Here is a 19,553-nt window from a genome sequence, read left to right as displayed (position 1 = left end):
GAAGTTCTCTCACGGGGGCAGCATCTCCCGTCTCTAAGGCGGCTTTCCCTTCATTGTCACTGATATCTTGGTCACGGGTGGGATCAGTGGCCACAGGCAGGACAGAGGCCCCTTTACTTAGTGAGTGCGGCCTTCACAGCATAAATAAGGCCAGAGGATCCGGATTTAGAATCTGAGTAGTCAAGACCTTGGTCGATAAGGACCCACATGTGACATGTGGAGACCCTCCCGGAAACACTGGTGTGGTGCCGCCCGCATTTGCCATAATCACACTCACCCATGGTGGACACCAGAAATAAGAAAGTTAGGTTCATGTGCAGTATAATTACAAAAAAAAATTTCCAAAATGCACTGGATAGGAATTTTTGAGATACAATAAGAGAACTTAACAAGTTATGATGGTCGAAACAAAATGATAGCTGGTAGCCTGCTTCGTATCTAGAATTTCCAGAAATGTGTTAGGGATGCCATCCATGACCTCACACCACGCTTTACAGGAGTGTTATCCCCATTTATTTCGTCCCCTAGAGTGGGCGGGATGGCAGGACAATGCCCTGGCCACACAGGTCATCAAGAGGAATCATACCTAGAATGTCTGCATTTTTCACAAGCACGTTGAAATGAAAAAAACTCATCAGATTAACGTGCAATGAAATGATACTATCATTTACTATACTTGTAAAGACATGTAAGGAATTGAAGGAGATTTCAATTTGGGAAGTGAAATGCCCCATGATTGTCACTTGCTGTCTGGCCTCAGCTCCTCTCCGCTGACTGCATCCACCTTTGCTTTCCCATCTGTGACAGCCAATATTTGAAAATTTCACACCAAAATATTTCATGATAAAAATTAGTTCCAACTGGATATCAGACATTTAAGTCGTTATCCAACAGTTTGCCTTGCGAGGAGGCTATTCAGGCTGACCTCGCTCAGGTGAGATTCATGCAGCCACAGAGTAAATATGGAGGCTGCCCGGAAAGGTTAGAAAATGGCAACATCTGGATATTTGAAATCTGGGATGACAACTTGATACTGTTCTTTTCAGTGATTGGTATTTTAATTTTTCTGCTGATAAATTAATTTCTTAATATCAATTCAAGCATTATAAACATTTATGAGAATATTCATTGCCACTTTGTATAACATTATTAAAATATTTAAGTAATAAACATTAAATGTCTGAAGATTTTATGAATTTAAAAATGTAAGCACACTGAAAATTGTTGTGGACATCAAAGTAATATACGTTGAGAACTCTGAAGACTCCACTGAAAAAACAAATTAAGTAAGCTACGTCAGTGTACTTGAAAAGTACAAAATCAACACATGAACATTAATGGCCTGCTTATGTGCAAAAAATGACTCAGAAGAGAAGAATGAGAAGGCAATCTGACACATAATCCCCAAGTTACCCAGGAGTCACCCAAAAAGAGAAAGTGAAGATATACAGAAAACTAAGACATTCTTAAAATAAATTGGAAACTCAAAAAAAAGGGAAAGACATGCCCTCCTCATGGACAGGAAGAATCAGGATTATAAAATAGCCATCGGACTCAAAGCAATTTATAGATTCATGCAATCTGCATTCTCAGACATAGGAAACAAACATTACAGAAAAGCATATGGAACTACAAAAGACCACAAACAGCCAAAACAGTCTTGACGAAAATGAGGAAGAAAGGAGGCAGCACATTCCACACGCCAGTCCATACACTAAATCTCTGATAGTTAAAGCAGCATGGCACGGGGACAAAAACAGTCAGGCCGGCCACTGGAATATAACGAGGGCCAGGAACCCACTCTCATAGAATGGACAGTGACCCTATGGCAGAGGAGCCAGAGCAGGCCCTGGAGCAGGAAAGTGGGGAGACGGTGCTGGGAGAAGCAGACAGACACACGCAGCAGAGTGAGCAGGTCCTGCCCCACCCCCTGCAGAAGAGGAAACTCAAGCAGATAAACGCCTGTTTCCATGGGAGACGTCACCACCGTCATGCAGCAAACCTAAGCAGATGACACCAGGAGCAGAAACCGAAAATTTCCTACAAGATTGGAAGCAAATGATCCCAACAAAAGGACAATTCTAATGTCAGTGTAGGGACAGGGGCTGGGGAGGAAAAGAACTGCAAGACACACAATTTCAGAGACCAGTAAAGTTTCTCTTCCCGCAGGGCTGGGGACACCCGTGGTCACTCACTTCTGCTGGACGTCCATTGTCTTTCCGCCCAACTCCCCTCCCTGGGCTCCCTCCTGCCTCTCTCCGTGTCCCTTCCCTCCCGCCTCAGGCCTTCCCGCATCCCATCACACCCATCCCCAGGGCCTCTCCGTGAAGGGCACATGGGGGTGACGGGCGACTGTCCAGCTGTCTAGGCAGGGACTCAGGGCACTGTTATGACGGATGGTGCCCACCACGCAGACCCGACAGGTAGGGAATGGAACCTGGACATGAGCATTTGTTTATTCACGTCCATAGAGGCGTGAGCCAGACACAACATCACATCTGCACACCGAGTGTGGTAATTACTCACTGAGACGCACTGCAGGACGCGCCAATTAACACAGTCAAGTAAACACACACTTTCCCTCGGGAGGACGGTCCCCAAGGGCTGGAATCTGGACCGTGTCCAACCCACGGACGCCAGCTCCAGAGCTCAAATAGCCCAGCCCTGAGGCCCTGCTCTGTCCATGAGGCGGCGCAGGACAGGGTGGAATATCCTGTGAGTGCTCAGAGGCTCCCCACGAGCCCCGACCATGGAGTGAGAGGCCGGGACGCCCTCTGTCTGCGCATGGGGTCAAACTCAGGACAGAGACTTGACATGGCAGCTGGAACTTTCCCCCCAATTTGCAGGTATTCAGTTCTTAGGCAGTTTTCAGAATGGAAATCATTCAGACTTGACAGTGTTTAGAATGCAAGCTTCATTTTAGATGTGAGAAAGCAAGGTCATTAAAATACTCATTTTATAAATCATGAAAACTAATAAATTCTGAAGGTGCACGAGTTTCTCAGTGCCCCACTGACTTACCATGCTGGGTGAGTCTCAACCAGAGGAAATATTCTCTCCTGGAACTTAAAGTGTTCAAAGATTGACTTGTACCTTTATCTGTTAGAAGGTTTTGATAAACGTGACAATTAATGCTCCATAACTGCCATTTGAGCATTCAGCACCCTGAGTTGTTGTGGGCACTGAATAAAAGCACAGCAATTAGCGGAATTACATTGTGATGAAATTCCAGGGAAAGTTAATATGATACTTATTGTCAGAATGTTGTGCCTTTTGCCTACATATCACGACAGACCTAAGAGTCAAATATAAATTCTGCAAATGTTACAGCAACATCGTCGATCATTTCATGGCTCCAGCACTAAGAGAAGTTTGGTGTGGACTCAGGTCTCTTCACAGACACGGACTTGGGTTTTTCCCCAAACCCCCACTCAGGGGTCGTCACTGATACTGCACAGGAAGAGAAAATGTCAGCGCTTCTGTCATCAGTAAAGTATGTTTCATACCACTCGAAAGATGTCGACATCTTGGATCACCTCATATCTTGATTTATTTCCTTAATTTTATTGTATTATTGGGAAGCTTTCCACCAACGTGTTGCAATTGTTTGATATTACTATGTGACCTTAAAAATCTTGCCTGGAAAAAATTATTTCATCATTACAAATATTATTCTAAATCACTCAAGAGATGTCTCCATCTATGACCACCTGGTATTTTCATTATTCCTCTAGGTTCTATTAAATTATTTTAATGTTTGTCCACCACTGTATTTCCATGAATGTATACCCCACATTGCCCTGACTGCCCAGGGCCTGCCCCTCCGCCACCCCACAGAAGGGGGAGAGGGTGAGGTTGGGGAGAGGAGAGTGGGCAGGGCTGCCCCATGTCCAGGCGTCCCCACTCACACACGGGCCTGGGGGGATGAACAAACCTGCACCCGGGGGTCCCGGGGCCCTGGGACCGGCAGGGACAGCCACACGCACAGACCGTCCGGCTCAGCCCCGGAGCAGCCTCCTCCCTGCACAGACGTGCATGAGTCTGAGGGGGACAGAGGGGCCGGGAGGGACCCGGGGTGGACGAGCCCATCCTGCAGGAGGGACATGTGGGGGTGACCCAGGAGGAGACTCTGCGGGAAACGTGGTCTCTGGGTCCTCAGATGTGGGGCGTCAGGGGCAGGGAGATGAGGAGACGAGGGGACGGACCAGGAGGCAGCAGGAAGGCCACAGGGGCAGGAATCTGACAGAGGAGGCTCAGGACACGCCGCACGGGGACGCCGAGCCCAGATCATTCAGTTCCAGGACAGTGTCGGGTCCTGGGGAGCAGGAAAACGGGGACCCACACACCCCACCTCCCTGCACACCCGTCCCTGTGGGGCCTCCCCAGACAAGGGCTGTGCTGGAGGCGCAGGGACAGGCTCTCCAGGGTGGGGAGGGGCTGGGCAGGGTCACGTGTCCTCTGGGCTGTGCCCTGGACAACCTCTGGGAGGTGTGCTGGGCGGAGACGCTGGGGCCTGGGCAGGAGGCAGGAGTCGTGGACCTTCAGCAGTAGGGAGGGGTGTCAGCTGAGTTTGTTGACAGTTATGAGATATTAATTTATTCAAGATTTGTAGGGGATAATTGAAATTTTCAGTTTACACCAATTTTCAGTACTTCTGTGGAAAATGTAATAAGGCCACATTCACTTGAAGTGGAAATAAATGGGCTGAATAATGAAGTGTATGCAGATGATGATTTTTGACTCAGTAGGAGCTAGAAGGTGTAATTAGAAGAAAATAGATTGAATCATTACTCTGTTCTGATAACACACATGTTCCATGTTGGAATTTTGACATTCTCTTTCCTTCTCCGTTCTCAATACAGATGACGGCTCCAGGGGTGACAAATCTCTCGGCCGTGACAGAATTCCTCCTCCTGGGGTTCCCCACCCAGGGGACCATGGGCTTCCTGCACCCGCTGCTCTTCTCCCTGGTCTACCTGGGCGCCCTGCTGGGGAACGGGCTCATCGTCCTCATCACCACCCTGGACCGGCACCTCCACACCCCCATGTACTTCTTCCTGAGGGGTCTGTCCTTCTCGGACCTCTGCCTCATCTCAGCCACGGTCCCCAAGTCCATCGCCAACTCTCTGAGGCACAGCAGCTCCATCTCCTTCCCGGGCTGTGTCCTCCAGGTCTTTGTACTGATTATGTCAGCAGGTGCAGAGATGACCCTGCTCACGGTGATGAGCCTTGACCGCTATGCTGCCATCTGCCACCCCCTGCACTATGACGTCCTCATGAGCAGGGACAGGTGTGTGCAGCTGACAGCTGTGTCCTGGCTGGGTGGGGGTCTCTATGCTGTGATGTTCACAGCTGGAACCTTCTCCTTGTCCTACTGTGGGTCCAACGTGGTCCACCAGTTCTTCTGTGACATCCCCCAGTTATTGGCTATTTCCTGCTCAGGAAATTTAATGAGCGAAATTGTCCCTATTGCCATCGGTGTGGTGTTGGATTTCTGCTCTTTCATTTTCATCGTCATTTCCTATGTGCACATCTTCTCTGCTGTCAGGAAGATCCCATCCACAGAAGGGAAGGCCAAGGCCTACTCCACCTGCCTTCCCCACCTGCTGGTTGTGGTGCTGTTTCTCTCCACTGGATTCTTTGCTTATCTGAAGCCGACCTCAGGGACCCCGTCCATGTCTGACCTGGTCATTTCTATGTTCTACACGGTGGTGCCCCCCACCTTTAATCCCGTCATCTACAGTCTGAGGAACCAAGCCATGAAGTCGGCTGTGGGGAGACTGATGAAGGGGAGACTCACCAAAATGTAATAGAGAAGATGACCTCATGACTCCATTATGAGACACATATTTTAAAATTTCACATAATACTTGCCTTTATGTTTTTCTAAGTTCATATAATTCCATTGTAAAATTTAAAAATATATGCTCTTTGTTAAAATACATTTACGATGACTTCATATACTCTGTTGCTCATATAGTCTTACTAGCATTGATTGTTCCTCTTTTTAGCTTAGTTGCACTTTGATATTCTCTGTACGGTGGAGGTCACTGAGCTTCAGCATCTGTCTGCTGTTCTCCATTTCTGTGCTCCGGGCCAAGAGAGGCGATGGTTGGGTTTCATCTCAAGGGTCAGCAGAAGTTCTCTCACTGGGCAGCATCTCCAGTCTCTAAGGCGGCTTCCCCTCTCATGTCGCTGACATTCTCGGTCGCGTGGTCAGGGACCTCGTGGAGGACAGAGGCCCCTTTACTTGGTGAGTGGGGCCTTCACAGCATAAATAAGGCCTTTGGTCCAAGTTGAGATCTGAGTAGTCACGACCTTCTGTGGACAAAGACCCACACACTGACTGGGTAGAGACCCCCCTGGAAGCTCTGGTGTGGGTGCCGCTGGCATTTACCATAAACTCACTCAGTGCATGGAGGACACCAGAAATAAGACAGTGCTGTGAAAGCTGTTACTTTCATGTGCAGTATAATTACTAAAAATTTGCTAAGATATATTGGGTAGGGTTTTTCAAGAAACAATAAAGAAACTTAGGAAACTATAATGGTAAAAACAAAATAATAGCTAGTGGACTGAACCATGTTCTAGTATTTGAAGAGACAGTTGAGGAAGGACACCCACAACAGCACGCCACATTTTCCTCATGTGTTTATCCCCATATATTTAATAACCTAGAATTTCTGGGAATTTGAGGACAATGTCCTTTTGGCCACATTATTACGGGATCTCAGAGTGTTTGTGAGTCCATGGGGAGTAGGTCAAACGACAAAACTCATCAGATTCACATATCATAACTAACACTATCATTTAGTGTCGATGTAAAGGCAAAGAATTTGAAGGAGATTTAAATTGGGGGAGTGAAGTGGCCCCACGATTGTCACTTGCTGTCTGGCCTCAGCTCCTCTCTGCTGACTGCATCCACCTTTGCTGTCCTGTATGTGACGTCCAATGTTTGAAAATTTCACACCAGAATATTTCATGGTAAAATGTAGCTCCCATTGGATATCAGACATTTAACTCCTTCTCAGACATTCACACCCTGAGGGGGCTAATCAGGCTGACCTTGCCTTCAGCCCAGGTGAGGCCCATGAGGGCACAATGTCAGTTTGGAGGCAGCCAGGAATGGTTACAACTGGCAACATCTCCATCTTTGAAGTTTTGGGTTAACAACATGCTGCTTTTCTTTAAAATCATTGGCACCGTAGTTTTTCCTGATGATAAATAACTTTCTTAATATTAATTCTTGATACTCTCATAGTTTACTGTCAATAAAAGTTATGGGATGGGCCTCCCTGGTGGCACAGTGGTTGAGCGCTGGGTTGCAAAGCTGCCCGCAGCCTCTGCAGCGACGGTTCGATCTCCGCTACTCCCCGGCCACCGGAGGAGGGTCCCCCATGGCACGCAGACCTCTCTCGCCGCCGCCCTCTGTCCACTCCACGGCGACAACCTCAGGACACAGATGGACACGGCAGCCGGAACTTTCCTCCCCAATTTGCAAGTATTCAGTTCTTTGGCAGTTTTCAGAATGGAAATCATTCAGACTTGAAAGTTTTTAGAATGCAAGCTTCATTTTAGATGTGAGAAAGCAAGGTCATTAAAATACTCATTTTGTAAATCATGAAAAAGAATAAATTCTGAAGGTGCACGAGTTTCTCAGTGTCCCACTGCCTTATCCTGCTGGATGAGTCTCAACCAGAGGAGATACACTCTCCTGGAACTTAAAGTGTTGAAAGATTGACTTGTACCTTTATCTGTTAGAAGGTTTTGATGAACGTGACAATTAATGCTCCATAACTGCCATTGGAGCATCCAGCACCCTGAGTTGTTGTGGGCACTGAATAAACTACAACAACTCATGGAAATCCACTGTGATGAACAAATTCTGGGGGAAACTTAATATAATACTTAGTGTTAACAATCAGAATGTTGTGCCTTTTGCCTACTTATTACGACAGACCTAAGAGTCAAATATAAATTCTGCAAATTTTACAGCAACATGGTTGATTATTTCATGGCTCCGGCACTAAAGAGAAGTTGGGTGTGGACTCAGGACTCTTTAAAGACATGGACTTGGGTATTTCTCCCCAACTCCACCACCCAGGGGTCGTGACTGATACTGCACAGGAAGAGAAAATATCAGAGTTTCTGTCATCAATAAATGTATGTTTCATATCACTCGTAAGATGGCGACATCTTGGATCACCTCATATCCTGATTTATTTCCTTGTTTTTATTAAATTATTAGGAGGATTTCTAGCAACGTGTTGCAATTGTTTTACATTACTATGTGACCTTAAAAGTCCTGCCTTCCCAGGGCCTGCCCCTCCGCCACCCCACAGAGGGGGGAGAGGATGAGCTTGGGGAGGGGAGGAGAGCAGGCAGGGCTGCCCGTGTCCAGACGTCCCCACTCACGCACGGGCCTGGGGGGAGGAACAAACCCACACCCGGGGGACCCGGGGCCCTGGGACCGGCAGGGACAGCCACACGCACAGACCGTCCGGCTCAGCTCCGGAGCCGCCTCCTCCCTGCACAGACGTGCCTGAGTCTGAGGGGGACAGAGGGGCCGGGAGGGGCCCGGGGTGGACGAGCCCATCCTGCAGGAGGGACGTGTGGGGGTGACCCAGGAGGAGACTCTGCGGGAAACGTGGCCTCTGGGGCCTCAGATGTGGGGAGTCAGGGGCAGGGAGATGAGGAGATGAGGGGACGGACCAGGAGGCAGCAGGGAGGCCACAGGGGCAGGAATCTGACAGAGGAGGCTCAGGACACGCCGCACAGGGACGCCGAGCCCAGATCATTCAGCTCCAGGACAGTGTCGGGTCCTGGGGTCAGGAAAAAAGGGACCCGCACACCCCACCTCCCTGCACACCCGTCCCTGTGGGGCCTCCCCAGACCAGGGCTGTGCTGGAGGAGCAGGGACAGGCTCTCCAGGGTGGGGAGGGGCTGGGCAGGATCACGTGTCCTCTGGGGCTGTGCCCTGGACAACCTCTGGGAGGTGTGCTGGGCGGAGACGCTGGGGCCTGGGCAGGAGGGGGAGCCGCGGGCCTGGGAATGACTGGGCACGGGTGGTCTGTCATTTCAGTTCACTGAGAGACCTGACATTCAGGTTTCATCAAGGTGATTTAAAATTTCATTTCTTCAGAAATTTATAGACACATGTTTGGACAATACATCACTAGCGAATTCACATGAGGTAAAATACGAATTTGCTCAGATAATGATAAAGCATAAATATATTGTGAGATTGTTTCATGCTGATAACCCATTTTGTGTTCAACATTGGAGGATATGAAATGTTTTCTTCCTCTCTACTTTTTATACAGATGACGGCTCCAGGGGTGACCAATCTCACGGCCGTGACAGAATTCGTCCTCCTGGGGTTCCCCACCCAGGGGGCCATGGGCTTCCTGCACCCGCTGCTCTTCTCCCTGGTCTACCTGGGCGCCCTGCTGGGGAACGGGCTCATCGTCCTCATCACCACCCTGGACCGGCACCTCCACACCCCCATGTACTTCTTCCTGAGGGGTCTGTCCTTCTCTAACCTCTGCCTCATCTCAGCCATGGTCCCCAAGTCCATTGCCAGCAGCTCCATCTCCTTCCCGGGCTGTGTCCTCCAGGTCTTCATGCTGGTGGTTTCAGGAGCTACAGAGCTGGCCCTGCTCACAGTGATGAGCCTTGACCCACATGCGGGAGAGGGTCCCCCCACTCTTCTGTGTCAGAGCCGAGACACAGACCACCCCGAGGACACGCCAAACAGTGCCGCATCTGGACTGACCCACAGTGGAAGATAAACTCAAGCCTCTGCCACGAACACAACAGTTCAAATATAGTGACGGATTTATCGGTGCTGAAAATAAATGGCGTTTTTAAATAAACAAATTCTGAGACACCAACAAATTCTCGTGCCCAAGATCCAGGCGCTTCCCCTTCTCGCTCCTGTGGGAATTTCGTCCTGGTTTCCCTCCCTCCCCCTCCTGTCTCCACACTGCTCCGTCCCACCTGCCAGGCCCAGGGGGGCCCACAGGCGTTGGGGGCAACATTCCAGCTCCCTGTGGACGGGGGTCGTCCATGGCTCTGAGGACGGGGCCACCCCCAGTCCCCGAAGCAGTCAGGGGAGGGGATGGGGCCTGAGGAGGTCCTGGCCACACAGGGGTAAAAACTAAGAAATCGCCTCCGGCACCCTCAGTGTCCTAATTGCTCCCTGGGATGTGCTACAGGACGACACCAATTAAGACAGTGAACAACAGAAAAAGTATATGCGCTTGTCCTTCTGGAGTAAGGGCCCTGGTGGCTGGAGCCCCGGACAACAAGCGCGTGGAGACCAAGAGGACAGACAACAGCTCCTCAGGCCCCTGGTCCTGCTACTGAGTCGTCCCAGCGGCCAGAGGCTTAAATATTCGGAGATTTCTGAGGAATCTACAGTCACCATGCTGGGCGTCCAACATTGTATCCCGTGATGCAAAGATTCCAAGAGACGCCAACTCCACAGGACAAGTGGACTTTCCTCGCAGGCTGCGGGGGCTGTGCTGGCGCGTGTCCGGGAGAGTCACTCGGGTTAGGGGGACGGTGCAGTCACAGAAGCCAGAGCTGGAAGAGACCCAGAGGCCCTCCGGGGCGGCCCGGAGCCAAACGCAGAGCTGACCCAGTCACTGACGTGCCGGGCAGGTCCACAGGCGCAGGGCACGGGGCAGCGGCCGAGGCGGGTGAGGCCTGTGGTGCCGGGGTGGTGGGTGTGGAGACGCTGCGGCAGGGGGGCTACCCCCTAGGTCGTGGGCACCCCGTCATGCAATGTTACCTCAGCGATGAAAAGATTAAAAAATTTAAGTTAATATTTCTTAATCATTTTAGAATGAGAAAAACTACATCAAATCATTCATTTTACAAATAATTGAACTTAAATATCTAAAGGGATAATGTTCTCTGATGCACAGATTGTTCTATTTAACACCATCTTATTCTAGGATGAGTTTCAACGGATTTTTTTCCCTTTAATTGAGACTGTAACACTGATGGAGAACTTAATCGCTTTGTGACCTCATTTAGTGTATTTATGACAACTGCTGAGTTGTGTGACTGTCAGGACCGCACGCCACATCGAGCACACTGAGGCGAAAGTGTGTTCAATAACAGGGGACGTCATCACTCCTGAGGAGAGAGTGAGGAATGAAAGGACACTCGAGATGAAACAATAATGCTGAGGACTGAACACGCTGGTGTTACACTTTCCAGTCCCGACACAGTAATGACTTACACATGAGTCGGGGAGAAGCCCACGGGCTCTCTGAGGGGCCATTTCCTGCTCAGTTTAGCTCTCGCTGGACGTGGTGGTCAGCAGTGGCGTCTGAGCACCGGTGGACATGCATCTGGCTCTGTCAGCAGGGCTGCTGTCGTCTTGTAGGTCCAAATGCCCGACAGGGACGCACCCCGTCTCATGTCATCACTGCAAACGAGATTTAAGTCTTTCAAGACTTTTACACCTATGACTGGATCTCATCCCACGTTGTTTTGTTGTTTCAATACAATGTGACCCGTTGGGTCCTGTAATAATTATAACATTTCATGTCACAGCTTCCCCGATCTACCCATCAGCACCTTCTGTCGCTCCCCACGATCCATCGAGGAGAGAGCTCGAGCACAACATTCGAGGGTCAAACCGTGAAGAGCGAGCAGGAATGTCCCGTAGCACAGGATTAACACCTCCCTCACTTACGTGTGGGCGATACTGACAGAACCTGCACCTGGGGGGCCCGGGGCCCTGGGCCTGGCAGGGACTGCCACACGCACAGACCGTCCGGCTCAGCTCCGGAGCGGCCTCCTCCCTGCACAGATGTGCCTGAGTCTGAGGGGGACAGAGGGGCCGGGAGGGACCTGGGGTGGATGAGCCCATCCTGCAGGAGGGACGTGTGGGGGTGACCCAGGAGGAGACTCTGCAGGAAAAAGTTGTTAAGGCATCAGAGATGGGAGGAAGGTTGTTTGAATGGCAAAACAACTAAGTGAATTACTTAGTGCCCAGGGGTCCAGCAATCTCAGCTCAGGGAGTGTGGAATTGTCGGGACTCCAGTGCCCGGAGAAGCGTGACAGGGATCTGGACTTTAAGACAAGTCATTTCAGGAGAGGCTGTGTGCTGCAAATGAGGAAGACACAGCTACACAAATCCCTCTTGAAATTTTGGATGTTAGAGTTTCTCTAAATTGAGTGCTTTGAGGACACAGGAAATGAAAGATTTGGGGGGAGAGAATGAGGAGGTCCTGTCATAGCTCATGGCCCCTAAGGCCTGGTGACAGTTTAGCTTCTTGGACATTGTGCCAACCTTGGCTGTTTGAAGATGGAGAGGAGATGGGACAGCACGATCGGGGCACAATGTAGCAGTGCTGGTCGCGTCCTGTGGTTTTATCGAAAGAACTGGAAGGCTACGCTAAGGTTCTGATGGGGTGGGTTGAAACTTCACAGCCTTCAGTGCCTTTCGCTGACTACACTGGACAAGCAACAGTGCATAGCTCTGCAGAGCACCACTCGGGTGATAAAGGTGCTGAGGCTCAAGGGAGGGAAGGATGAGCGGTGAGTGGATGGTGAGGTTATGACACAGACACGCACACTTAGGTCCAACATGGGGAGACTGGACGGTGGCATTTTATTCCTCTTTGTTTACACAGATGATGACTCCAGGGGTGACCAATCTCACAGCCGTGACAGAATTCATCCTCCTGGGGTTCCCCACCCAGGGGACCATGGGCTTCCTGCACACGCTGCTCTTCTCCCTGGTCTACCTGGGCGCCCTGCTGGGGAACGGGCTCATCGTCCTCATCACCACCCTGGACCGGCACCTCCACACCCCCATGTACTTCTTCCTGAGGAGTCTGTCCCTCACGGACCTCTGCCTCATCTCAGCCTCGGTCCCCAAGTCCATCGCCAACTCTCTGAGGCACAGCAGCTCCATCTCCTTCCCGGGCTGTGTCCACGTCTTTGTGCTGATTCTCTCAGCAGGTGGAGAGATGCACCTGCTCACGGTGATGAGCCTTGACCGCTATGCTGCCATCTGCCACCCCCTGCACTATGAGGTCCTCATGAGCAGGAACAGGTGTGTGCAGCTGACAGCTGTGTCCTGGCTGGGTGGGAATCTATTGACTTTGATGCACACAGCTGGAACCTTCTCCTTGTCCTACTGCAGGTCCAACGTGGTCCACCAGTTCTTCTGTGACGTCCCCCAGTTATTGGCTATTTCCTGCTCAGGAAATCTGATGAATGAACTTATCCCCATTCTCATTAGTGTGGTGTCGAGTACTTTCTATTTTATTTTCATCGTCATTTCCTATGTGCACATCTTCTCTGCTGTCAGGAAGATCCCATCCACAGAAGGGAAGGCCAAAGTCTACTCCACCTGCCTTCCCCACCTGCTGGTTGTGGTGCTGTTTCTCTCCGCTGAGCTCTTTGCTTATCTGAAGCCGAACTCAGGGACCCCGTCCATGTCTGACCTGGTCATTTCTATGTTCTACACGACAGTGCCCCCCACCATTAATCCCGTCATCTACAGTCTGAGGAACCAAGCCATCAATTCGGCAGTGGCCATGCTGTTCAAGGGGAGACTCACCAAAATATGAAAACTCTACTTCTTCTTCACAATAATAGTTACCTTGTACAGTTCTATTTCCAATATTTCTTAATATTTTAATTGGAATATTTGTTTTCTAAGATTGAAGATTTGTAGTACTTTCTAAACAATAATAGTGTGAGGGTGATGCAGGTTTTCCACACTCTCTTCAACTCACAAATGCACCGTCTCCCTCCCAAAGCAGCATGATTCAAATTATGTGTCCACTTTGGCACCTCATCATGGAGTCCAGCCCATGGCTCACTCTCGGGCATCCCCCTCGGTGTTTTGCATTCTGTGGGTTTGGGCCAATGCATTGTGACAGACACTCGTCATCATCACAGGCGGGGGAGTCTCGACAACCACATGTGAAAGAATGAAACTAGACCATTATCTCGCACTATACACAAAAGTTAATAAATGCACTTATTATTTTAATGTAAGATATAAAACGATAAAATACAGGGAAGAAAACATAGACTCTTTGACTGCAGCTTCAGAGATGTCTGTGTGGATTCAAAGCCACCAGCAAAGGAAACAAAAGCAAAAACCAGGATTAGATCAGAGCAAGAATTCCTCCACCACCAACATCCAAAAGACAAAGTCAACTTACTGAATGGGGGGAGCTATTTGCAAACCACCATCCCACCAGGGCTTAATAACCAAGAAATATAAACACTCAAACATAGAGTCAACAAAAAAAAAACAAACACCTCAATGAAAAACAGACACAAGATCTACAGAAACACTTGATCAAAGACGAAAGTCCCCCGGAGCTGGGAGCACGGACTGAATGGGATGTGGCCCCGCTCCCCAGGCCAGGCCGCTCCAGGTCCTGCACAACCCACCGTGCACAGGGCTTCTGTTCTTTAGAAATTAATCAAGTTTCGACTTTACCAATGCATTTCCTTTACTGTGTGTTCTGAAAGGGTATTGAAATTATCTTCAGCAGTTGATGGACAATGAGGTTAATCTAAGTTTGTCATCAATGCTACCGCAACATCTGTGTCATGTCGAAATATAAGCAGAACGACTTCGAGCTCACGAGAACCCACCGCATACGCGTGTTAACAGACCCTGGGATGTTCAGCGGGTAACACCATACACGCCGCGGGATTTGGCGGAACCACAGAGGTCACTTACCACCCGTGCTCCAACCTCCCCACAAGGAGAGTGCAAAGACCATGCACATGTGCACACCCACACACCCGCGTGTGCACACACATGTACACGTGCACACCCACGCACACATGCACACCCAGTCACCTTGAATTTAGCTAATGTTGGCACATAAATGTCTTTAATTTTTATGAGCCTGCATCTAACCATATTACACTATTTAAATCCGTAAATAAAAAAGGCCTTTTCCAAGAACTTTCCAACATGAAAAGCCACTCTGATCATGAGATCAAGACCCCAGGAAAAGCCGCCATGCACAGAAGCCCAAAACCTGTCTCGTTTATTAAGGTAAAGGCAAAATGCTTAACAATAGTAACTACGCAAGGGGAAATGCAGAGTTACAGGTATCGAGAGTGCAACAGATCTCGTAAATAATATTTAAGTGACTCGAAGACACACGTTTCAGAAGATCCAGGCTCCACCCATTAAACTTCACGTCTGTTGAGATTTCCCTTGTCTGTCCACCTCGCTACCTCCACCCATCGCCCCTGCCTCCACCCCACCGCATCACCCTCCCCCACCGGAGCGCAGTGGGTGACGGTGACTTTCCAGCTCCCTTCGGACGTGGCACATCACGTGGCTTTTAAGGACGGCTTTTAAGGCCTTTAAGGAAACAAAAGCAAAAACCAGGATTATATCAGAGCGAGAGCGTGAAGTCTGCTGGGCCACACCCAGGTCCCCCGTGGCTGGTCAGCCTAGGGTGATGGAGACTCGCTAGGAGTAAACACTGACCTGTCCTCACAGGTGTAAAAACTAACGAAATTGCCTCTGACACACTCAGTGCACTAATTGCTCACTGAATGTGCTACAGGACGCTCCAATTAACACAGTCAAGTAAACACACACTTTCCCTCAGGAGGAAGGTCCCTGAGGGCTGGAATCTGGACCGTGTCCAACCCGCGGACACCAGCTCCAGAGCTCAAATAGCCCAGCCCTGAGGCCCTGCTCTGTCCATGAGGCGGCGCAGGACGGGGTGCAACATCCTGTGAGTGCTCAGGGGCTCCCCACGAGCCCCGACCATGGAGTGAGAGGCCAGGACACCCTCTGTCCTGCCATGGGGACAACCTCAGGACAGAGACTCGTCATGGCAGCTGGCAACGCCCCCCTCAGACTGCAGGTATTCTGTTCGTAAACAGTTTTCAGAATAGAAATCGTTCAGACTTGAACGTTTTTAGATTTCAAGGTTCACTGTAGATTCGAGAAAGCACATCATCCAAAAGAGTCATTTCATAAATCATGAAAACTATTGCTTCTAGAGTTGCACAAGTTCCTCAACGATGCACAGCCGTATCATCCTGGGGTTAAGGTTCAATGACAGAAAATTACTTTTTTTAATTGAAAAATCCAAATATTATGAATTTAATAGCATCATCATATTAGTAGATTTTAATATACGATGCATATGACTTCATAACTAAGATCTGGGCACTCAGCTCAAAGAGTCAGTGCGTATTAAGTATCAAGTAAAATCAAAACAATTGATACAATTAAATTGATATTAAAAAACTCGTAATCAAATAAAAAACACTTATAGTTAAAAATCAGAATGTTAAGCCATTTTGTTCTGAAATATGCAACAGATATAAGAGACAAGTGGAGGGCCTCCCCGGTGGCGCAGCAGTTGAGCGCTGGGTTGCGAAGCTGCCTGCAGCCTCTGCAGCGCCGGTTCGATCCCCGGCTGCTCCCCGGCCACCGGAGGAGGGTCCCACATGGTGCGCAGACCTCTCCTGCCGCCCGCTGCTCCCCTCAGCAGTGTACTTCGGTCCTTCTGCCTGCTCTGCTCCCCGCTCTGGCTCTGGTGAATCCTCTCACCCTCCCGCGCTTCTGACTGTGCCCAGTGCATGTATAAACAAAAACAAACAAATAAATAAAAAATAATAAAAAAAAATAAGAGACAAGTGGAAATTCAAAAACTTTTTAAAGCAACATGATCCCCACTTCATGGCCTAACATTAACGGGAGGGCGGCCCGGACCTCTGCTACTTTTGCACATGGAATTGGGATTTTTCCCCAACTCATCACTCAAGGATAGTTAGTGATATTAAAATGAAAAAACACAATATTACAACAATACCTGGAGAGAGATGCATCAAAAATTATTTCATCATTACAAATAGTATTTTAAATCACTCCTAAGATGTCTGCATGTATGACCACCTGGTATTTTCAATTATCTTCTAGTTTTTATTAAATTACTTGGAATTGTACGTACACTGATGCATAGCCACAAGTTTGTTCCCCACATTCCCCTTAAAAGTCCTGCCTCCCCAGGGCCTCCCATCTGTCACCCCACAGAGCGGGGAGAGGGTGAGACTAGGGAGGGGGAGACCAGCAGGGCTGCCCCGTGTCCAGACGTCCCCACTCACTCACAGGCCCGGGGGGAGGAACAAACCCGCACCCGGGGGACCCGGGGCCCTGGGACCGGCAGGGACAGCCACACGCACAGACCGTCCGGCTCAGCTCCGGAGCGGCCTCCTCACTGCATAGACGTGCCTGAGTCTGAGGGGGACAGAGGGGCCGAGAGGGACCCGGGGTGGACGAGCCCATCCTGCAGGAGGGATGTGTGGGGGTGACCCAGGAGGAGACTCTGTGAGAAACGGGATCTCTGGGTCCTCAGATGTGGGGAGTCAGGGGCAGGGAGATGATGGGACGAGGGGATGGACCAGGAGGCAGCAGGGAGGCCACAGGGGCAGGAATCTGACAGAGGAGGCGTCAGGACACCCTGCACGGGGACGCCGAGCCCAGATCATCCAATTCCAAGACAGTGTCGGGTCCTGGGGCAGGAAAACAGGGACCTGCACACCCCACCTCCCTGCACAACCGCCACTGTGGGGCCTCCCCAGACCAGGGCTGTGCTGGAGGAGCAGGGACAGGCTCTCCAGGGTGGGGAGGGGCTGGGCATGGTCACATGTACTCTGGGGCTGTGCCCTGGACAACCTCTGGGAGGTGTGCTGGGCCGAGACGCGGGGGCCTGTGGAGGAGGCAGGAGAGCGGGGCTGGGGGGTGGGGAGGGGCTGTCAGTCGGGCTATGAGATCAACCAGAGCAGAATCCTATGATCACTGAAATGTCCCTCCTTCCCAACACCAGATCGAGTGTGATAAATTTGCGTTTCTGGAGCTGAACGCAAAAGGCTCAACAGAGTGAGAGATATGGAGCTGCTCAACTCCACAGCCTCAGAGTGACCACTGGGACACGCCTGTGACTGTCCTTGTAGGTGTCATGTTTTATTCAGCTCGATGTTTTTACACAAATGATGGCTCCAGGGGTGACCAATCTCATGGCCGTGACAGAATTCGTCCTCCCGGGGTTCCCCACCCAGGGGACCATGGGCTTCCTGCACCTGCTGTTCTTTTCCCTGCTCTACCTGTGCGCCCTGCTGGGGAACGGGCTCATCGTCCTCATCACCACCCTGGACCGGCACCTCCACACTCCCATGTACTTCTTCCTGAGGAGTCTGTCCTTCTCGGACCTCTGCCTCATCTCAGCCATGGTCCCCAAGTCTATTGCCAGCTCTCTGAGGCACAGCAGCTCCATCTCCTTCCCGGGCTGTGTCCTCCAGGTCTTTGTGCTGATTCTTTCAGGTGCTGCAGAGTTTTACATCCTTGTGGTGATGAGCCTTGACAACTATGCTGCCATCTGCCACCCCTGCACTATGAGGTCATCATGAGCAGGGACAGGTGTGTGCAGCTGACAGCTGTGTCCTGGCTGGGTGGGGGTCTCTATGCTGTGATGAACACAGCTGGAACCTTCTCCTTGTCCTACTGTGGGTCCAACCTGGTCCACCAGTTCTTCTGTGACATCTCCCAATTATTGTCTACTTCCTGCTCAGGAAATTTAATCAATGAATTTGTCCCTATTCTCACTAGTGCAGCGACGGATTCCTTTTGTTTTATTTTCATCGTCATTTCCTATGTGCACATCTTCTCTGCTGTCAGGAAGATCCCATCCACAGAAGGGAAGGCCAAGGCCTACTCCACCTGCCTTCCCCACCTGCTGGTTGTGGTGCTGTTTGTCTCCACTGGATGCTTTGCTTATCTGAAGCCGACCTCAGGGACCCTGTCCATGTCTGACCTGGTCATTTCTATGTTCTACACGGTGGTGCCCCCCGCCTTTAATCCCGTCATCTACAGTCTGAGGGACCAAGCCATGAAGTCGGCCGTAGGGAGACTGATGAAGGGGAGACTCACCAAAATGTCGTAGAGAAGATTAGTACACAACTCTATTATGAGACATTTATTTTAAATTTTCACATTATTGTCTCCTTCATATTCTTTTAATTTCATATAATTCCATTGTATAATTTAAATATATATGCTCATTTTTAAGATATATTTACGATGACTTCATATATTCTTCCGCTCATTCACTCGATTAGCATTGATTGTTCCTCTTTTTAACACTTAGTTGCACTTTTATATTCTCTGTACAATGGAGGTCACTGAACTTTAGCATCTGTCTGCTGGTCTCCATTTCTGTGCTCTCGGCCAAGGGGCGAGGGGTGAGTTTCATTTCAGTCATCAGCAGAACTTCTCTCATTAGGGCAGCATCTCTAGTCTCTAAAGCACTTCCCCTTTCATTTACTGACTCTCGTGGTCACATGTGGGATCACAGGCTACGGGTGGGACAGAGGCCCCTGTACTTGGTGAGTGAGGACTTCATCGCATAAGGAAGGCCTGAGGGCCCAAGTTGGACACTGAGTGCTCACGTTTCTGTGGACAGGGACCCACACATGATGGGGTAGAGACCCTCCTGGAGGCTCTGGTGTGGATGTCACCAGCTTTTACC

At 50.0% G+C, this 19,553-nt stretch overlaps 1 protein-coding gene across 1 annotated transcript; it reads left to right on the top strand.

Moving 5' to 3' along the window:
* Window positions 1-4,937: 4,937 nt before the first annotated feature.
* LOC311176887 (olfactory receptor 14A16-like) lies at window positions 4,938-17,912 on the top strand (the record flags this gene model as incomplete). The annotated part of the gene is made up of 2 exons (XM_084242524.1): window positions 4,938-5,711; window positions 17,856-17,912. The coding sequence occupies 2 exons, from the start codon at window positions 4,938-4,940 to the stop codon at window positions 17,910-17,912; spliced, it is 831 nt and encodes a 276-aa protein (XP_084098650.1).
* Between the last annotated feature and the right edge of the window lie 1,641 nt (window positions 17,913-19,553).

This window comes from Talpa europaea, assembly GCF_964194135.1.
Source record: "Talpa europaea genome assembly, chromosome: 9".
Classification (NCBI taxonomy): Eukaryota; Metazoa; Chordata; class Mammalia; order Eulipotyphla; family Talpidae; genus Talpa; species Talpa europaea.
Note: the sequence above shows the minus strand (reverse complement) of the source record. Positions and strands in the feature narration are given on the sequence as shown.